Raw genomic sequence first — 16,754 nt, forward strand, 5'->3', positions numbered from 1 at the left:
AGGAGAATGGAGGAGAGAATGGGAAAGAGGGATGCAGGGCCATTGAGAAAGGTATCATCTGTGCAGGCAACAAGGGCACCTCACCAGCAGACAGGTCAGCATTCTCCAGGGAAGCATGAGACAGAACTCTCTTCACCCGCTGAGCCTCACTTCCAAGAACAGGCAGAGACTCCTGCCAGCGCCTTGCTGCTGCTCTGGGCAGAGGGTTCTGGACAGTGGCACTGAGATAGAATGTGGCCTCGGGTTCTCAGGTCAGGGACCTCAGAAACCAAGGCAGCTGCATAGGTCAAGAAGGAAGCCGTTTTGGGGACATCCACTCCAGAGTCTTGGGGTCACAACCTGGTGCCAGAGTGAGCCTGTCTATCCCTTCGGCCTTCCCTCTAGTTCTCACTGACCTCCCCCTCTCTTCTCTGGCAGGGACTGATGCCCTTGGCCATGACGCAGCCCCAACCACTGTCTGCTCAGGCTCAGCCTGTTTGACTGAGTCATCGCTGCCCCAGGTGTTTCAGGTAAGTGTGAGGCTCAAGCCAACCCTCTCCCCAAAAAAACAAGGTGTGAGGAGTGTTAGTGGGGAGGGAGCTCCAATGAGTCCTGGTCACAGAGGGCAGCCTGGGAGTATTTAGTTGACAACAGGTTTGTCCTTTTTGGCTGCCCTCAGCCCCTGAGTTGGCCCCCACTGAGTCCATTCTCTCCAGATCTGTGAGGCCCTGGGAGGAAACATGGGGACCTCTTTCTCCTGTCCTCAGGAGGAGGCTGGTATGATGGAAACTCCACAGCAAGGATCCTTGGGTCCTAACTGAGACTCTTGTTGTTGTATGACCGGGCAAGTCATTAAATGACCTGGGCTCCCCTCATGTGTGGATTTTTTGTACAGTCCAAAAGAGGTGTGAGGTCTCTTTTGCTCCACAGCAGACTACCACAAACTGAGCAGCTTAAAACAACACATATTGATGATCTCACAGCTCCTGTGGGTCAGGACTCCAGGCGTGGCTCGCTGGTCCACTGCTTCAGGGTCTGACATGAGGCTGCATTCAAGGTGTCCACTGGGGCTACATTTTCATTTGAAGGCTCAACTGGGGAAGGATCCACTTCCACTCTGACTTATGTGATTATTTAGTTCCTTTTGGGCCATTGGCTTGAGGGCCTCCATTTCTTCTGTCCAGTGGACTGAAGGACAGAAGAATCTTCAGTTCCTTGTCACATGGGCCTCCTCAGCATGGCAACTTACTGTGTCAAAACCAGCAAGGGGAAAAGTTGGCCAGCAAGAAGGGGAAGTCAGAATCTTATATAATCTATCCACAGAAGTGACATTCCATCACCTTACTGGATTGTGTTGGGTGGAAGAGGTCACAGGTCACACCTAGCCTGAAGGGGAGGGGAGTACACAGGACACGGGGCTCATTTGGGGCCTTAGAGCCTGCCCATCATAGGAGGGGATACAAATGAAAGCATGTTGTAAACTGTAGTGTGCTATTTAGATGTACTGAGTTATTGTTATCATTTGCATATAGTTACAAAGAGGAAATTAGCCCATCTGAAGTAATAGAGAGCCACTGGATGTGGGAATTTAAATGCTCAATTGTACCATTAGCTCTGGGGCCTCGCTCACTGCAAGCCTTCTTGGTTTATGATTGTAAGGCCAGACTTAGGCAGTCACAAAATGTCTAGATCTTCCTTTCCCCCACAACTAAGGATCTTTTAGTTTACAAGGGGCCCTTGCAGACATGAATCTTACTTTTTGCTCAGAATCATACCTGTAAACTGAGTTTTTGGTTAATTTCTCTTTTACAAGTGAGAAAGGTGATCAGTTTCCAAGCTGGGGTGGTTGATAAGTGGTAAAATTGGGTCTTGAATGGGCTTTCACACCCATGACTGCTTTCATTGCCTTCTTCTCCCTTCCACCCCCAACCATGTCTGGGCCATTTCTGCTCTACAGCCTTCAAGGTACTGAAAGAAGGGAGGCCAGGCATGGAAGGCAGGAGGGAGGGCACTAAGGCATCACATGGAGGGCAGGAAGGAGGGCAGTAAGGCATCACAATCCCCTGTCTCCTAACAGGCTGGGCACATCCCAGGGGACTAGGCCAGAACTTTCAGCAGCGTGGGTCACTGCTGCCTCCCCCAACTTCAGTTCAGTCCATGGGCCTGTGTCTCTTAAGCAGCCCTCAGTGGTACATAAAGGTGAAGGTACATAAATCCTCCCTAGGCTGAGCTTCATCCCACATCAAATGTCCAGTGAACCCTTGAAGCATGGCCCACCATGTCACCTGGACAAAGTCATATTTGTCTTGAACCACATCTCCATATAGGATGTGAGCTGAGACATGCAACTTGCTGCCCCCTGGTGGTGGATCAGAGTCATAACTGCCAGAAATACTATACCAGATGAGTTGCTGTGTATAATGCTGCAGGGAGATACAAAGCAATATAAAGCACAACTCCTAATCCCAAAGGACTCATAATTTAGTAGAGGAGTCAAGATGTTCGCACATGGATGTTGATAAGCGTCCTACCAAGTCAGGGTTTGAAAAGTGGCACACCGAAAGGCATTGTGAGGAGCACAGAAAGAGAGAGCATCATGGTGGGCAGTCAGGGAGGCTTCCTAGAGCCTCCAAATATGGGCAGGACTAAATAGATGGAGAAAGTGAGGTCATGCACTCCCCTCCCGAAAGCCCTTTGGGAACCCGATCATCTCCGAGAGTTAAATCCCTCGCCTGGCTTACAGCCTGTCCAGCTTCGTGCCTCCCCTACCCCCCACCCCCATCCAGGCCTTTCCAGGTTCCTTACAGGTCCTGGAGCACCTCCTGCCCTCTCCACATGTCTACTGGACAAGCTCCTACTCAGCTTTTAGGGTTCTGCTCATGCTTACACCTTCCTTGTAACCTTTCCCCGAGGACTTTGTGGCCCCTCCTCTGTGTTCCCCCAGCCCTTGGTCTGTGTGTCTCTTCTCGTGTGTCTTACACCCCATCATAAGGCATGTTCAGTGTCTTGTCATCACTAGGCTATAAGCACCATATTGGAAGCTACGTTAAGTGTCATTTCATCCCCAGGCTTTAAGCTTCTTAAGAATGAGGCCTGCCGAAACGGGTTTGGCTCAGTGGATAGAGCATCGGTCTGCGGACTGAGGGGTCCCAGGTTCGATTCCGGTCAGGGGCATGTACATTGGTTGCGGGCACATCCCCGGTGGGGGTTGTGCAGGAGGCAGCTAGTCGATGTTTCTCTCTCATCGATGTTTCTAGCTCTCTATCCCTCTCCCTTCCTCTCTGTAAAAAATCAATAAAATATATATTTTTTTAAAAAGAATGAGGTCTGCCTGATGGGCAGAGGATTTGTGTAGGGGGGACCCTGCGGTGGCGGGGGGGCGGGGGAGGAGGGGGCACATGAATTGGTGGTGAGCATGCAGGGATGTGGGGCAGGACAAAGCTTTTGAAGTTTGGTCGAAAAGTCCCTGCCCAGGTAAACACACCCTGCAGGCAGTGTGATGCTGGGAAGGCTCTGGAGGAAGAGAAGGGCATCGGGGCATGATGAAAGGCTAGAGTGTGGGTGGCTGCTCAGAGACAAACTAGTGAAATCGGTCAGGAAGCCACTGCACCAGGGCAGGCATGGCATGCAAAGTGTCTTCACTGATGAACAACAGAAGACTAGGGGAGCCTTAGAAGAATTTGAGGATTTGAATGTCTGGGCAACTAGGACAACATGCTGAAGCCTTGTCAAACTCTACTATGCAAATTAACCACCTGGGACCTCGTTACAATGCAGATTCTGCCTCATGAGGCCTGGGGTGGGGCCTGAGATGCTGCGTTGCTAACTGGCCCCCAGCGGCTGCCCATGCCGTGGCCCACAGCCCGCACTGTGAGCAGGCTGAGTGGATTAGAAGTAGGGCTGGGGTACATGCTGTGCTCCAGGCACATGGGGAGGAGCAGGTGTCTGTGGGTGAAGAAAAGGTGCCCCTTCCTCCACTTGAACACAGCACGGTGGTGCGTGGCTTCTGGAGCAGAATGCACTGTGTGGCCCCGCCCCCACTTGCCCCTTGAGTGACGAACAACCTGCCAGGGCCTTCATAGCGGCTCTGGGGAACCACTGGCAGACAGAGGTCGGAGGGGGCACCCATGCGGGTGATGGCTTAGCCTGCGTTCGAGCTGCCGGTGGGACATCCAAGCGGGATGTCTGTCCACTAGCAGTAGGAGACAGAGCTGGGGACCCAGCCTTGGGACCTGTAGGCTTCCTGTCGATGGAGCACACAGTGAGGGAAGCAGGAGGAGGTGAGGTGGAGCTCAGAGACCAGTCTAACCCGTGGGGCCTTCCTCAGGGGTAACACTCGTCTTCCAACATCTCTGTCCCTCTTACTGTCTTGCAGGTCACCGTTCCCTTACTGAACGTAAGTGCGCACGGTCCTTCTTCCATCCTCAAGACGCCAAGGCTCCCCCCACCCTCCTGCTCTTGGTCCCCCTGAGCCCGGGACTGGAAATCCCATTCCGTGTCCTGCAAGGGGAGTCGGCCTGAGGGCAGACAGCCTTGTTTCAAGCTGGCCTCTGTCCCCTGAACCCACGTTAGCCAGGACCGTCTCCCCAGCCTTGCCACAGCCTTCCCGGAGCCAGAAGGCCACCTACCTGCTTCCTCTAGGCTCACCTGGCCCTTGTGTTCCACAGAGCTGGAAAGAGAAGAGAGATTCCCCCCAAAAGGAGTGTGGGTTTGCGCCAGGGCAGAATTGGGGAGAATGTTTGAGATTCAGACCCTGTCCTCTCCACCTGGACCAAGGGCTCAGAAACCACTGGTGTCTGGACTCCGGAGGGCAGTGATTGAGAGAATAGCCCTTGGGGTGAACCATGCTGGGTGGGATCTCAGCTAAATCAAAGCCTGGTTCATCACCTGTGAAACAGATAATTAAGAACTAGCCCAGCCCTAGCCGGTTTGGCTCAGTGGATAGAGCGTTGGCCTATGGACCAAAGGGTTCCATTCTGATCAAGGTTAGTTGTGGCTCCTCCCTGTGCTGGGCCCTGGTCGGGGCTTGCTGGAGGCAGCCAAATGACATGGTTCCCTCACATTGAAGTTCCTCTCTGTCCTTCCCTCTCTCTTCCACTCTCCCTAAAAGTCAATGGAAAAATATCCTCGGGTGAGGAGTAACGAAACAAAAAACAAAAAAGAACTAGCCCAAAGATGATGTGGAGGATTAACTGAGATAACCAGGGGAGTGCTTAGGGCACTGCGAACAGAAGCTATTTTCCTGTGTGTCTTGGACCACAGGGTGGGGGAGGGGTATAGTTTAAGTTTAAGAGGGTGTGAGGACAGGAGACAGGAGAAGGAAAAGAGAATTAAAGGAGTTGAAACTGGGTAGAAACAGGAAGCAGAATTATGCCTCAGGTAGCATTCGGCCTCCTCTCTGTCCTCCCTCAGCTGTAAGCCCCTGTGCGAGGCTGTCGCCCTGTGCCCTGTCTTCGGAAGCCTCAGGTGTCCCCGGGCTCAGGGGGTGGGGGTGGGGGGGGTCTGTGGAGGGGCCTCCCTGGCTCCCTGCTCCTGGCGGCTGCCCTCACCTGCCCTCGCATCTCCCCGCAGAGTTGGATGGGGCATCGGGCGGATGACAGCGGGAACAGTTGTCATCACTGGCGGAATCCTAGCTGCGGTCATCCTCCTCTCCATCATCGCAGTCCTGTGCTACTGTAGGCTCCAGGTCAGCTCCGGGCCCTGGGCTGAGTGGTGGGAAGGGCGCCATCTGGGGGGACCCTGTCAGCTGCTGCCAGCCGCCCCAGCCCTGTCCTCAGTACGGTTGTATGCCCCTCCCTCTGCCTCCCCAGCCACGGCCTGGAGTTAATACACTAGGAGTAGGGGAAGGAAAAGGGAAAGTTTTGCAAGGCTGGGCATCTCTGCCTGTGGAAGGCGGTCTCGGGTTGAGTCGATCAGCAGTGGAGCAGGGGCACGGTTGCCTGTGCCACTCAGGGGGGCCCTCCGCTCTCCCCTCAGTATTACTGCTGCAAGAGGAGCGGAGAGGAGGATGCAGAGGAGGAGGAGGAGGAGCACGACCTGCCCACACCCTCCAGAGGCCCCCCCTGCAATGCCTGCAGCGCCCAAGCCCTGGACGGCAGAGGCAGCGTGGCGCCCATCACCAGTGAGCCCTGCGGCCCGCCGGCTGGGGTGGCAGCCGGCCACTGCGCCACCTGCTCCCCATACAGCTCCCCCTTTTACATACGGACAGCCGACATGGTGCCCAACGGGGGCGGAAGCGAGAGGTTCTCCTTCGCTCCCACATATTACAAGGAGGGGGGACTCCCGTCCCTCCAGCTGGCAGCACCCCAGAGTTACCCGGTGACATGGCCAGGCTCTGGGCGTGAGCCTTTCACTAATCCAAGGGCTATTAGTACAGAAGTGTAACCCCTCTCACCCCGAACCCCCACACACACCAACACGCTGCTCCGCCAGGGGCACTGGGCCCGCGGCCGCCTCCCAACCTCCCAACACCCCGCAGGACTGTTTGTTTCCTGGGCTTTTCTTGCCCCGAAGTGGGGGGCTCCCCGGGATTGAAGCCATTGGGTGCTTTGACGGCAGCTGTGCCGGTTTCTCTGTTGGGACGTTCCTCGGGCCAACTCCAGCACCCCCAGGCCCTCTCATTCCCCACCCCCACCCCCGGCTTTGCCAGTCTGTGAGAGGAAGGAAAGCTGTGCAAAGGTCTGGAGGCCTCCAGCATCCTTGGGGGGTGAAAGAAGAAGGGGGACCCAGGGCAGGGGGCCAGGACCCAGTAAAACCGCACAATTTGAGAAGGAAGAGGATGGTGTTAAAGGGGCCGCTTCAGGACTTGCTAAAACAAATCCAAAAGCCAGTTCACAATTTAGTTTTGTCCTCTCGGTTGTCATAGAGACTGCAAAGCCCGCAACTGCTCAAATATTGATTCCTGACCACAGCACAGCTGTGGCTGCACCCTTGCTTGTGGGGCACGTTGAGTTGGCTTTAAAGGCATCCGGTTGTTGAGAGGAATGCACCAAAAAGCGACGTCTAACCTTGCCTCCCCCACATCCTTTCTTTGCTGCCCCGCTGAGAACCTTTTTCAAGAGTTGTTACTGGAGTTCGAGTAGCTTAGCCAGTGAGGTCCTGCTGAGGGTCTCTGGGGCCGTGGTCCCCCACCCCAGAGGTGTGTGTGGGTCCAGTCCCGCGAGGGCGTGTGCGTTCTCTGGTGTGTGCACACACACCTGTCACCACCAGCACCGGGCTTTGCTGCCTCCAGGAGCCGCAGAGTGGGAGGGTCTCGGATGTAGCAACTAGAAGGGAAAATCCGACCCGCAGACAGCATGAGCAGAGGGTGCTCAGGGTGACCAGTCCCCACAGCAGTGAGGTGGCTGCTCCAGGGAGGGGCCGAGGCGCCTCCCGTGGGATGCTGCTGCCCTGTCAGCCCTCTACTCTGTCATTCAGCCAGACCCCTGGTTCCACCGGGACAGCGCCTGAGGACCAGAGGGATCTGACTTAGCAACTGGATTCTGCTTGCTGCCCTCCCTCCGCTGCCTGACCCCCAGTCTCATGGCTGTCTCACTCTCCCCAAGTCCAGCTCCCACTTCCCACTTCTAACTCGGCCTTGGCCTTACACCGTTTAGTGAGTGCATCTGATGAGTTTTCCAGTTGCCTCTGCAGTAAGGAGTGGCTGCACCCCTCTGAAGGGCATAACTAACCCCACCCACTCCAGAACCACGGAATCCTGCAGAGGTGGGGCAGGAAAGGAGCTGGCCCCTCTGCTGAAATACTGATTTTGTATTTGAGAAAGGGCGGGGTGCAGCCAGGAAGGGGAGGGGAGGGGAATTCACCACACCTTTGCATCACCGTTCAGGCTCGGGGCACCCTGCATCTCCATCTGTAAGGCTCACTGGGTTGAGAACCAGAGGACCTCGGTCGAGCCACACTTTGGTCACTCATTAGCTCCAGAACCAGTCACCTGTCTTCTCTGAGACCCCATTTCCTCCAGGGGACTGAGACTTGCCCAGATCACTCCAAGGGCCCTTTGAGGACTGCCTGCAAAGGTCTGCCAGCCAGCCACGCTCTCGCCCCAGTCCTGGCAGGAGCTGGACACACTTGCCAGCTGCCTGATCCTGTGTGCAGGGACGCGTGCTAAGGGGTGAAAGACCACAGTCAGACATGGGGTTAGCAGGCAAAGCAATTCCAATTATATGTGAAAAGCACACGTTTGACTCGCCCATGAGTGACCTCACATGGTACCATTTCTCTTAGACCAGGAGGCAGCCAAGGTGGGTGTAATGAGACCTGTCTCTGAGCCCAGAGGGACCAGCTTAGGACAGCAGCTTTAACGTACCCCATGCCACCGCCAGCCCGGACCGGGTCAAGTGCACCCCCTTGACATGAGTAGCTGGGCCTGGCAGCCCTGGCCGCATCCTGACCACCAGCCCAGTGCCGTGCCGCCCTGGAATTCCACAGCCAATCACCCTGAGCAAGGGCTCTCCCTCCCCCCCAAAAAAACAGTGTCATCTTCCCTCCTGCCTTCTCAGAAATCAAGACAACCTGGTCAATGGTCCCCGCTTCTTACCCCTGATCTATTAGGGTCCCGAGTGAGAACCATTGTGTGCAGTCCTGTCCCCTTAGCTTCCCCAGCCTAAATCCTGTCATCCCGCAAATGAAAATGTTTGGAGGCATTGGAGAGAGGGTGGGCTGGCTCTCCCACACACAGCCCCACGTTGCCCGGGCACAGGCTCAAGGTGGCCCACCTGCCTCCCTGTAGCCGCCAGGGCCTCGCCTGTGCAAGAGGAGGCTCACCCCACTCAACCGCACTGCACTTTCTAGTGATGGGACACTCTCCGGACACTTTCCAAACTGCACCTAAACAGGAAGAGGGAGGCTGGGAACACCCTGTCCTCCCGCCACCCTCTCTCCACCACTGCTCCTGCTGCGGACTTCTTCTCCTGCGTCTTTGATAACTTGGAGTCACAGCCAAGTGATTGTCAATAAATGAGGAGTTTGAAACAGAAATCCCACAGGGTCCTCCATTCTTCACCGGGGGAGCTGGGCACGGATGTGAAGTCGACTACCAGCTTCCTTTCTTCTCCTGCTTCCATGCTAATGAGTTTGGCTCCCTCCTCCCTGCCCCCTCCCTCCCACCCCATGTGTCCTGCCATCCCCACCTCATTGCCTCAGTCCCAGCTCATGTCCAGGGAGATGTGTTGCTGTGGGAAAGGGGACCTGCAGTGTAGCTAGCTGCTGCTCCCTGAGGTAGATGCAGCCCTGCCTGCCAAGGATGGGGCTCCTCAGGATGAGAAGAGACTTTGAGGACCAGACCCTCAGCTCTGACCCCCGGCAGAGGGAGGAGCAGTGGGGGTGAGGGCCAGAGAACCAGGAAACAGCTTTGTGTGCGAGGGGGAGATTCAGGGAGGGGGCGGGGGCGGGGGTCTGCATGTGTGTCCGGGACTGTGTGTGTGAGAGAGCGAGATGCTCTCCCCACCTCGAGCCACCCAGAGCCCTGACTGCAGCTGGGTGCGCATCCAGCACCCTCTCTCCAGAAGACCCCCAGCATCACAGGTGAGCTACTTCCCCAGGGGGTCCTCTTCCAAGTGGCTGGTCCCTGGGGGAGGATTTACCCAGGCCCCAAGGGCAGCATTTGGCTCCCACCCTTCCTGTGTTCCCTGTCATCAGCCACCCCACCCCTCACCCCTGTCCTACACACACACACACACACACCACCTGCAAGGAGCCCGAAACACAGCTAGGAGTTGGGGGAGGGGGGCGACGCAGCCCTCTCCCCCAGTGGGCAGGACACTTTGGGTCTTCACAGGAGCTAGTGCCCGGAGGCTTGGTGGCTGGCTCACACTGGGCACCGAGATCGCCTTCCCTCCAGGTCTCCCCAGAAGAGGACGAGGCTCACCGGCTCTGCCCGCAGACACCAGACCACTGGAGGAACACGGAGCTCCGTGCTGGCCGGCAGGTACATGCGGTCCCGCTGCACTCCACCCCGTCCTGATACCCGGTGTGTCCTCCTGGGCTGGGTTTTCCCTGGGGCCAGAGGTTTCCTACCCAGTGGGAATTGCATCCTTATTCCCAACGAAGGACTACTCTCCTGAGAGGATGTGTTCTGGGTCTGACTAAACACCCTAAAACCAGAGGCCTGACCCTCCTGACAGCATCCCCTGAATTCTTCCTCCAAACATGAAGGCCAATTATTCTAAACTGCAAACCATAAACCAGGTTTTCAAAATCAAATTCAGACTTGGCAGAAAGCCATTCTGTGACTGTCAGTAGGTGGTTGTTTTGGTTGAGGGTAGAACAGTGGGGGTAGAGCCAGGAGAAGGGGGTAAGGGGCGGAGATGGGTATTGCAGTGCTTCCGCTCTGGTTCTCCCAGTCCCAGGCAGACACTGTGAGCACTGTCTGGATTCTCCCACTCCCCACACACAACTGAACACATTTCCTGTCCGCACACCCCAGGTTAGGAGCCGTTCCCAAGCTCCAGCTAACAACTCCAAAACCAAACAGCCTCGTTAAGGAGGCCCAGCACGGGAGAAGCCCAACGAGAGCAGCGGATTCCAGGCGCAGGTGCCCTGCATCCTGCACTTGGCCACGGGGTCACCACTCCACACAGGGCTCTTCGGTTTCTGAATTTGCCAAATGAGGGCAATCTTCTTTCCTTCCGTCGATGACCACGTGCCCATCTCTATAAACTTGCTATTTTTGGAGATATAATCAAGAATCAGTCAACTGAGAAAAAGGAAGGAACTTTATTTTTGGTAAAACCAGACGACTGATTTGAATAAGGCACATTCTTCAACATTCGTAAGAAACAAACGCAAAAGCAGTCACAGCGAGGAGTGAAGGGAACACCAAGACCCTTGACACGAACACTGGCAAAGCCCATTCTTTTTTGTTAAATAGAAAAAAGCAAAATGCAGTTGTGTTTGAAAGTCAACGTGCTCTTCTTTATTTGATGACAGGGATGGCGAATAGGTTTACATCTCGCGTCATGTGATCAACGAGGAGCAGCTGCCTAAGCTTCCTGCTGATGAGGCCGCGGCCCAGCGTGGCCTCGGGGAAGGGAAGATGGAGATCGCCGGGCCTAAGGTCTTGCCAACTCTCCCCGGCCTTGACGTCACTCGGCCTGCAGCTTCCCTAGTCCAAAGCATTCTTTTTCATCCAGGTAAGTGCTCTTAGCCAGCGGCAAATTTAGTTTGTGAGCCCCAATGAGGGCAGTGGGCGGTCATTTCCCAGGACAGGAACCGATCTCTGGGTTTTTTAAAGACAGAACAAGCTGAAATAGATACTGCAGGTAGTACTGGAAGGGAAGTCCCTGAAGACCAAATCCCGGACCTTTACAGATCGTTTGCAGATTAGAGGGTGCTGGTTATGTGCTGGGGCTCTTCCTTAGGTTACATATGTATTTTTAAAAACAGGAAGAGAAGCCATGCCCTCGTTGTGAGAGGGCAGTTTATTAGAAACGAGTTTCAAGAGCCCAGGCTCAGTGTCACTGAGGCCAATTTAGACCTCAACCTGACACCTACACTATTAACAAATGGGAATAACGTCATCTGGAGACACGGTTTTACACGGATATCTTAATTTAGCTCTGTCGAGAATTGATAACACCTCTTTTGCAAATATATTATCCACAAGTATGTGACTCTAAGGCTCAATATTTGATAATTTCATGGACACCTTTAGAAAAATTTTAAAATAATCTTTTTGTATTTCCATGGATTATGATTAAGGTATTTGTAGTCAATAATATTCCAAATACATATATAAAGACACATATCAACAGTGATGCACAGTGTTCAAGATACTTTAATTTTGCGGGGAAAAAACCATTATGACTTTTCAACAAATTTCTAAATGAATACTCAGATTGGTAAACCAAATATGAAAATGAATACTGATGTTTAACTACATATTCAACTTGAAAAACAGATTAAAAACTGCTTTTATAAAATGATATATTGAGCACTTTACAAAGATGTACTGGTTTATTTTTATAATTGTTTTATTTTCAAGTGAGTTTTCATATTGCTATTTGAAATAAGCTGCATGGATATAAACTTTATTCCCATCAAATGATAACCCTAATCAGGAATAATTACACTTCCATGTTAACATTAGTTCTTGAAGTGCTCAACACCTGTATATGCTGCACAAAAATTTTGGTCAGAGATATGCCAATTCGGTCCTGGTGAAATTCATGTTGCTGGATTGTCACTTTCACATGCTGTATTTGTTGGTTATTTCTTAATGTCCGTGCTCATTATATTGCCTGTCTTTAACAGATAAAAATATAAATCAAACAGTTAAAAACTGAAAGGGTCAAAGCCACCTCAGCAGCTAGCACTGTTCAGTGCGGCCCTTAGCTGGGGGATGGTGGGCCACGGGCATCTGAGCCTTACCACCATAAGCTTAGAGGCTTTCAAATGAAACACAGTTAAATTATTTTATCGATTTAAAAAACAGAAACAATGTCATTACTACCTTTAGTGATTACCCCCCGACCCGGAACTTCTCTGCCAACCCTTACAAACTATCCCACAGGGGAAAAAACTCAAGTCCACCAGTAGCTTCTAGAATTCTGGTGTCAATCAAAAAGTGATTTCTGTTCAAATATAATGTAATGAGATTTGTTCTGTGATGATAATTAAATGGTGATGTTTAGGTATTATGTACGGTGTCATGTGCCCACAAGTCATTGTTCTAAGTCAAATAAGCAAAATATCTATTATAGTAATGAAAGATGAACTACTAGACACACAAAAGAAAATTTGGAAACTTGAAAAATGTAAAAAAATAGAAACAATCGAGTAGAAATTAACCTAAGTGTCTATTAGATAATAAATTTTATTTGTTCATTTAAAAATATAAAGTTTTATGCTTTAAAAATAATCATTTTTTTCAAAGACCCAGAGTTAATATACTGCTTCTTTTAAAAATGATTTCTGAAGTAATAGACAGAAAACTGACAACAGTTTCAGTTGATTGCACTTATATATGGAAGGAAGAGTGTTTTTTTTTTTAACAAAGGCTAAACAGCAAAAAGAAGTTGTGACTTTGAAATTTCCTTTTCTAAATTATATCCAAAGGAAATGATGAAAAACCATATTCAACTGAGTGCAGAAAAAAAGAATCTTGTTTTAACTGTGATGTGAGTCACTGATGTATTAGACATGCACACTTCACACTGGTTCTTGATAGACCTGAGGGAGCCCAGGTCAGCTGGCCAGCGTCACAGTTCTACAAGGCACCAATGGTTTATGGGTTGTAAAGCTAGCATCTGAGCTCCAGAAATACAGAAAAAAATGTGAATATGGCATATAGACCTTTCTTCACTTTCCTCTGAGTGTATATTGGATTGATACTATATTCACTTTGCTTTAACATTTTATTCAGGCAGGGCATGCCTCAACTCTGTTGGAAGATTCCCTCATAAAGTCCCAAATGAAAATAGTTCCTTTAGGTATGCGTCTACCTCAACTGAGCACAGGTAGGCCTTGGTTAGAATAGACTGATCCATGTTTCCTGAGACAGATATTTTCAAATAGATTCTCCCCCATGTCTTTATGGTTGACTTTTAGGTATTAAGAAACATACCTATATCTTCCTACTGTTTCCAAATTCCTTCCATACTTTAATCCCATGACTTCTCCGCTCTCATAGCAACAGAGGCCAAAACCTGGTTGAAACATTCCAGTAGTTGAAATGCCCCAGGGACCTGGGATAGGACTGCTGTGTCACGGGACACCATTCCTTAGGTCAAAGTCATTTACTAGAGTCCTGCTTTCAGAGCTGAAATGCAAAACAAAAAACTCCCGTCTCCATCAATACTGTCTCAATCTTCCTACAATCACAGAACATGGCCTGAAAATTAATACTGACCATTAAAACCTCTTAGAAACTATCCACCATGTTTTCTTCCTCTCACTACATACACACCTCTTGCATTTCTCTAACTGTTAACCTAATGGCACTTCTAACTAGCAGATAAAGAAATGAGGTGCATTATAGAACATTCTATCACTGCTTAACAAGTAAGCAGTATGGTCAAGTTATGCTAATGTACCTATATAAAATCTACTATTCATTTAAAATCTTTTCTTCTTAAAAGGACACACATACTTAAAATTCCATTCAGGGGGAGACAGAAATGATGATTAACAGAAATTAACAAAAGCATCAGAAATATGCTAGTAAATGTTACTTTAAACAGTCTGCTGTTCATTGATAGGTCTTTAACTTTCATAAAAAGCATGTCTATACAAGAAACTTATATTTTGTCCTCTTCGTACTCAGGAATTTTAATACATTCATTTTTTTCTATGCATTTACTATCTTCTAAGATGTTTCCTTACTTAATTGTGGTTTTCAAACTCCATTATCAGTGGAACTCTCTGTTCCAATTAAATCTTATGAAGAATCCCAATGAAAATGTCAAAACAGAACTGCTGTAATACTGGGGCGGGGGGGAGGGGGCGAGGGCAGTAGACACAGCATAAAATCATTGCTCTAATTTTTAAAAGCTGAAGTAAAGATACAGCCAATTAGAATTTCTTCATTCCCAATGATTATAAACAATTCCCCATTGTTTTCAATTTTTAAGAACATTTCTTGAGTATAACTGCTTTTACTTAAGCTCACGAAATGAAAAAAAAAACACAGTGCCTTACATATAGTAGTTAGATATTTGAATACAAATTTCCTTTTTCCATACTATTCAGCAGTGCAAATTACTATAAAATGTAATTCCACAATAAAGCTATTAAAGTAAGTTTTTAAAATCTTTAACATGATATAAATTTGTTTAAATTATCCTTGCTTCATAACTATAATTGCTTTAGTCCAAACACTATCCTAAAAGGTTTTTAGAGTCTCAAGAAAACAAAAATCACTCTGTAGTTACTCTGAGAAAATTATTTTCCTGTACAATAATTCTTCTGCTATATTTTTAGATTTAAAAAAAAAATCCCATTATATATACCATACCTGTTATCTATTTCAAACCTGATTTGCTTGAAAAGCAAAGGAAAAAAAATCAGGTCAGCTTTTAGCTTTGTCAAGCTTAGATTAGAAAAATTTTACCAAAAGTAAAAAATAAAAAGATTTTTTTCTAAAATAAGCTCACTTGTACTTCTCCGGCGATCTCCTCACATTCCTTCCACGGACAGGGAAGGCCTTCCAACTGCCTTTAACAAACCCCCCGCTTCCGCGGCCAGCGGCCGAGGTCAGAGCCGGCACCCCCGCTCCTCGATGGCCCTCACGGGCTGGACGGGCAGCACCAGGTGAGAGATGCGGCTCCACAGCCCGCTCAGCTTGTCCGCGTCCATGTGGTTGAAGGAGCCGGGAGTGTTGGCGTTGGTGAACCGGGCCCAGAGTAGATCTCTCACTTTCTCCTCCGTCTCCCTGGGGCCCACGCTGGCGGCCAGGGTGTCCTCCTCCAGGAGGACGGTCAGGACCAGGGCCACGTCCTTGAAGGCCGCATTCTCGTGGTCGCAGTACTTGTAGAAGATCAAGGTGGAGCCTGCGGGGAGGGACTCGAAGCGGTGCACCACGGCCGCCTTCCTGCCATCCTCGAATCCGGAGCTCAGCTCCATGTCCACCAACAGCTTGACCGTGTCGCTGTCCTCCGAGGCTCTCCCGGCCCCGTCGATCTGAATGGCAGAGACCCTCTGGGAAGAGGTGTAGGCATCGGCCACGCGATGGCTGAGGCAGCGCAGGGTCTCTCTCCCCTCGCGAGCGGCGGTGAAGATGATGGTGGCCGGCTCGGTGGGGTGGGAGGCGTTGAGGTGCTTCTGGAGAAACTTGCGCCCCCGCTGCCACAGAAAAGCGCTCTGGCCCGGGAACGTGTCCTGGAGCTGGCTGAACTGCGCCAGGAAGGCGTCCAGCGCCGGGTTTCTGGGCGCCGGCTGAGCTGGGGAGGAATAGTAGCTTTGAGCAGAGCTGAGCAGAACCAGAGTCACCACGAAGCCAAGAACCATGGAGCCTGTCAGGGAATGGAAAAGGTGAACAACAAGATGAGAGAACGTGTCAGAAACAAAACCCCTGGTCAACTGAAAGGAGGTAGAGATACTGTTCGATTTTTACGGGTTGTGGTGAGTTTCTTTTGCCAAAATCCTTTAAACTTTCGGCTCTTAAAATCTCCCAGATACACTTTTTTTTTTTTCCTGATTTCTTAGACTTAATTATTTGAAGATGCAATATCTTTGTTAGAAGGTAAAATCTAAGTTTCTGTATTTGTTGCTATAATATGTTGCTACAATATAATATAAAGATATGATGGAGACATGAACCATCAGGATATTCTACCTTCTCAAAATACCTATCACCTGTAACATGCCTTTTATTTTTAAGGGTCAAAATGTGAAAATGCCACTTGTGAGGTTAATATTCTCTAACTGAAAAGGCAGTTGAAGTTTCTTGTTTATGAAATGTCTTTCCTCCTGTGGGAATTCCCATTTTGTTAAGGGTGGCAAACTAGCAGCCAGCAAGCACCCCTAAAGGAGAAACCCTAAAACTCTACTGCTCTATTTTCCTGTTACCTACTGTCAAACATTTTAAAACATATGATCAAACTGTTTAAATCTGCACATTTTCTAGGTATTCTCTCTGAGGATTTCTGAATGTGAATCGACACTGTACCGGCTTTGTTCTCACCATAGCTCCAAAAATCCTTTTTATTGCTCTTTCTTATGGCATCCTGTGCATCCTCTTTCTTTTCTTCTGATGTTTGTATTTCCTGTTGATGACTTTCAGCTTCTGGGGGGAAAAGAACATTATTTCTAGGCAGTACAGTAATGAGAGTGTGTATACC

At 50.1% G+C, this 16,754-nt stretch overlaps 2 protein-coding genes across 7 annotated transcripts in view; one reads left to right on the top strand and one right to left on the bottom strand.

Annotated features, from left to right (window-relative positions):
- FAM163A (family with sequence similarity 163 member A) overlaps positions 1–8,929 on the top strand; it is a 48,283-nt gene extending 39,354 nt beyond the window's left edge. For 2 of the 3 annotated variants that reach the window (XM_079761856.1, XM_079761855.1), the window contains exons 2-5: positions 418–509; positions 4,355–4,375; positions 5,551–5,665; positions 5,956–8,929. In XM_079761856.1, coding sequence (XP_079617982.1) covers positions 5,573–5,665; positions 5,956–6,363 — 501 coding nt within the window. In that variant the 5' untranslated portion in view covers positions 418–509; positions 4,355–4,375; positions 5,551–5,572 and the 3' untranslated portion in view covers positions 6,364–8,929. The remainder of the gene's footprint in view (positions 1–417; positions 510–4,354; positions 4,376–5,550; positions 5,666–5,955) is intronic. The other variant, XM_079761857.1, reaches the window with a different exon arrangement.
- Positions 8,930–10,684: 1,755 nt separating this feature from the next.
- TOR1AIP2 (torsin 1A interacting protein 2) overlaps positions 10,685–16,754 on the bottom strand; it is a 28,910-nt gene continuing 22,840 nt past the window's right edge. For all 4 annotated transcript variants that reach the window (XM_079761130.1, XM_079761129.1, XM_079761131.1 and 1 more), the window contains 2 exons: positions 16,598–16,699; positions 10,685–15,926 (listed from right to left, as the gene is read on the bottom strand). In XM_079761130.1, coding sequence (XP_079617256.1) covers positions 15,169–15,926; positions 16,598–16,699 — 860 coding nt within the window. In that variant the 3' untranslated portion in view covers positions 10,685–15,168. The remainder of the gene's footprint in view (positions 15,927–16,597; positions 16,700–16,754) is intronic.

The sequence above is a fragment of the Cnephaeus nilssonii genome (genome assembly GCF_951640355.1).
Source record: "Cnephaeus nilssonii genome assembly, chromosome: 21".
Lineage (NCBI taxonomy): Eukaryota > Metazoa > Chordata > Mammalia > Chiroptera > Vespertilionidae > Cnephaeus > Cnephaeus nilssonii.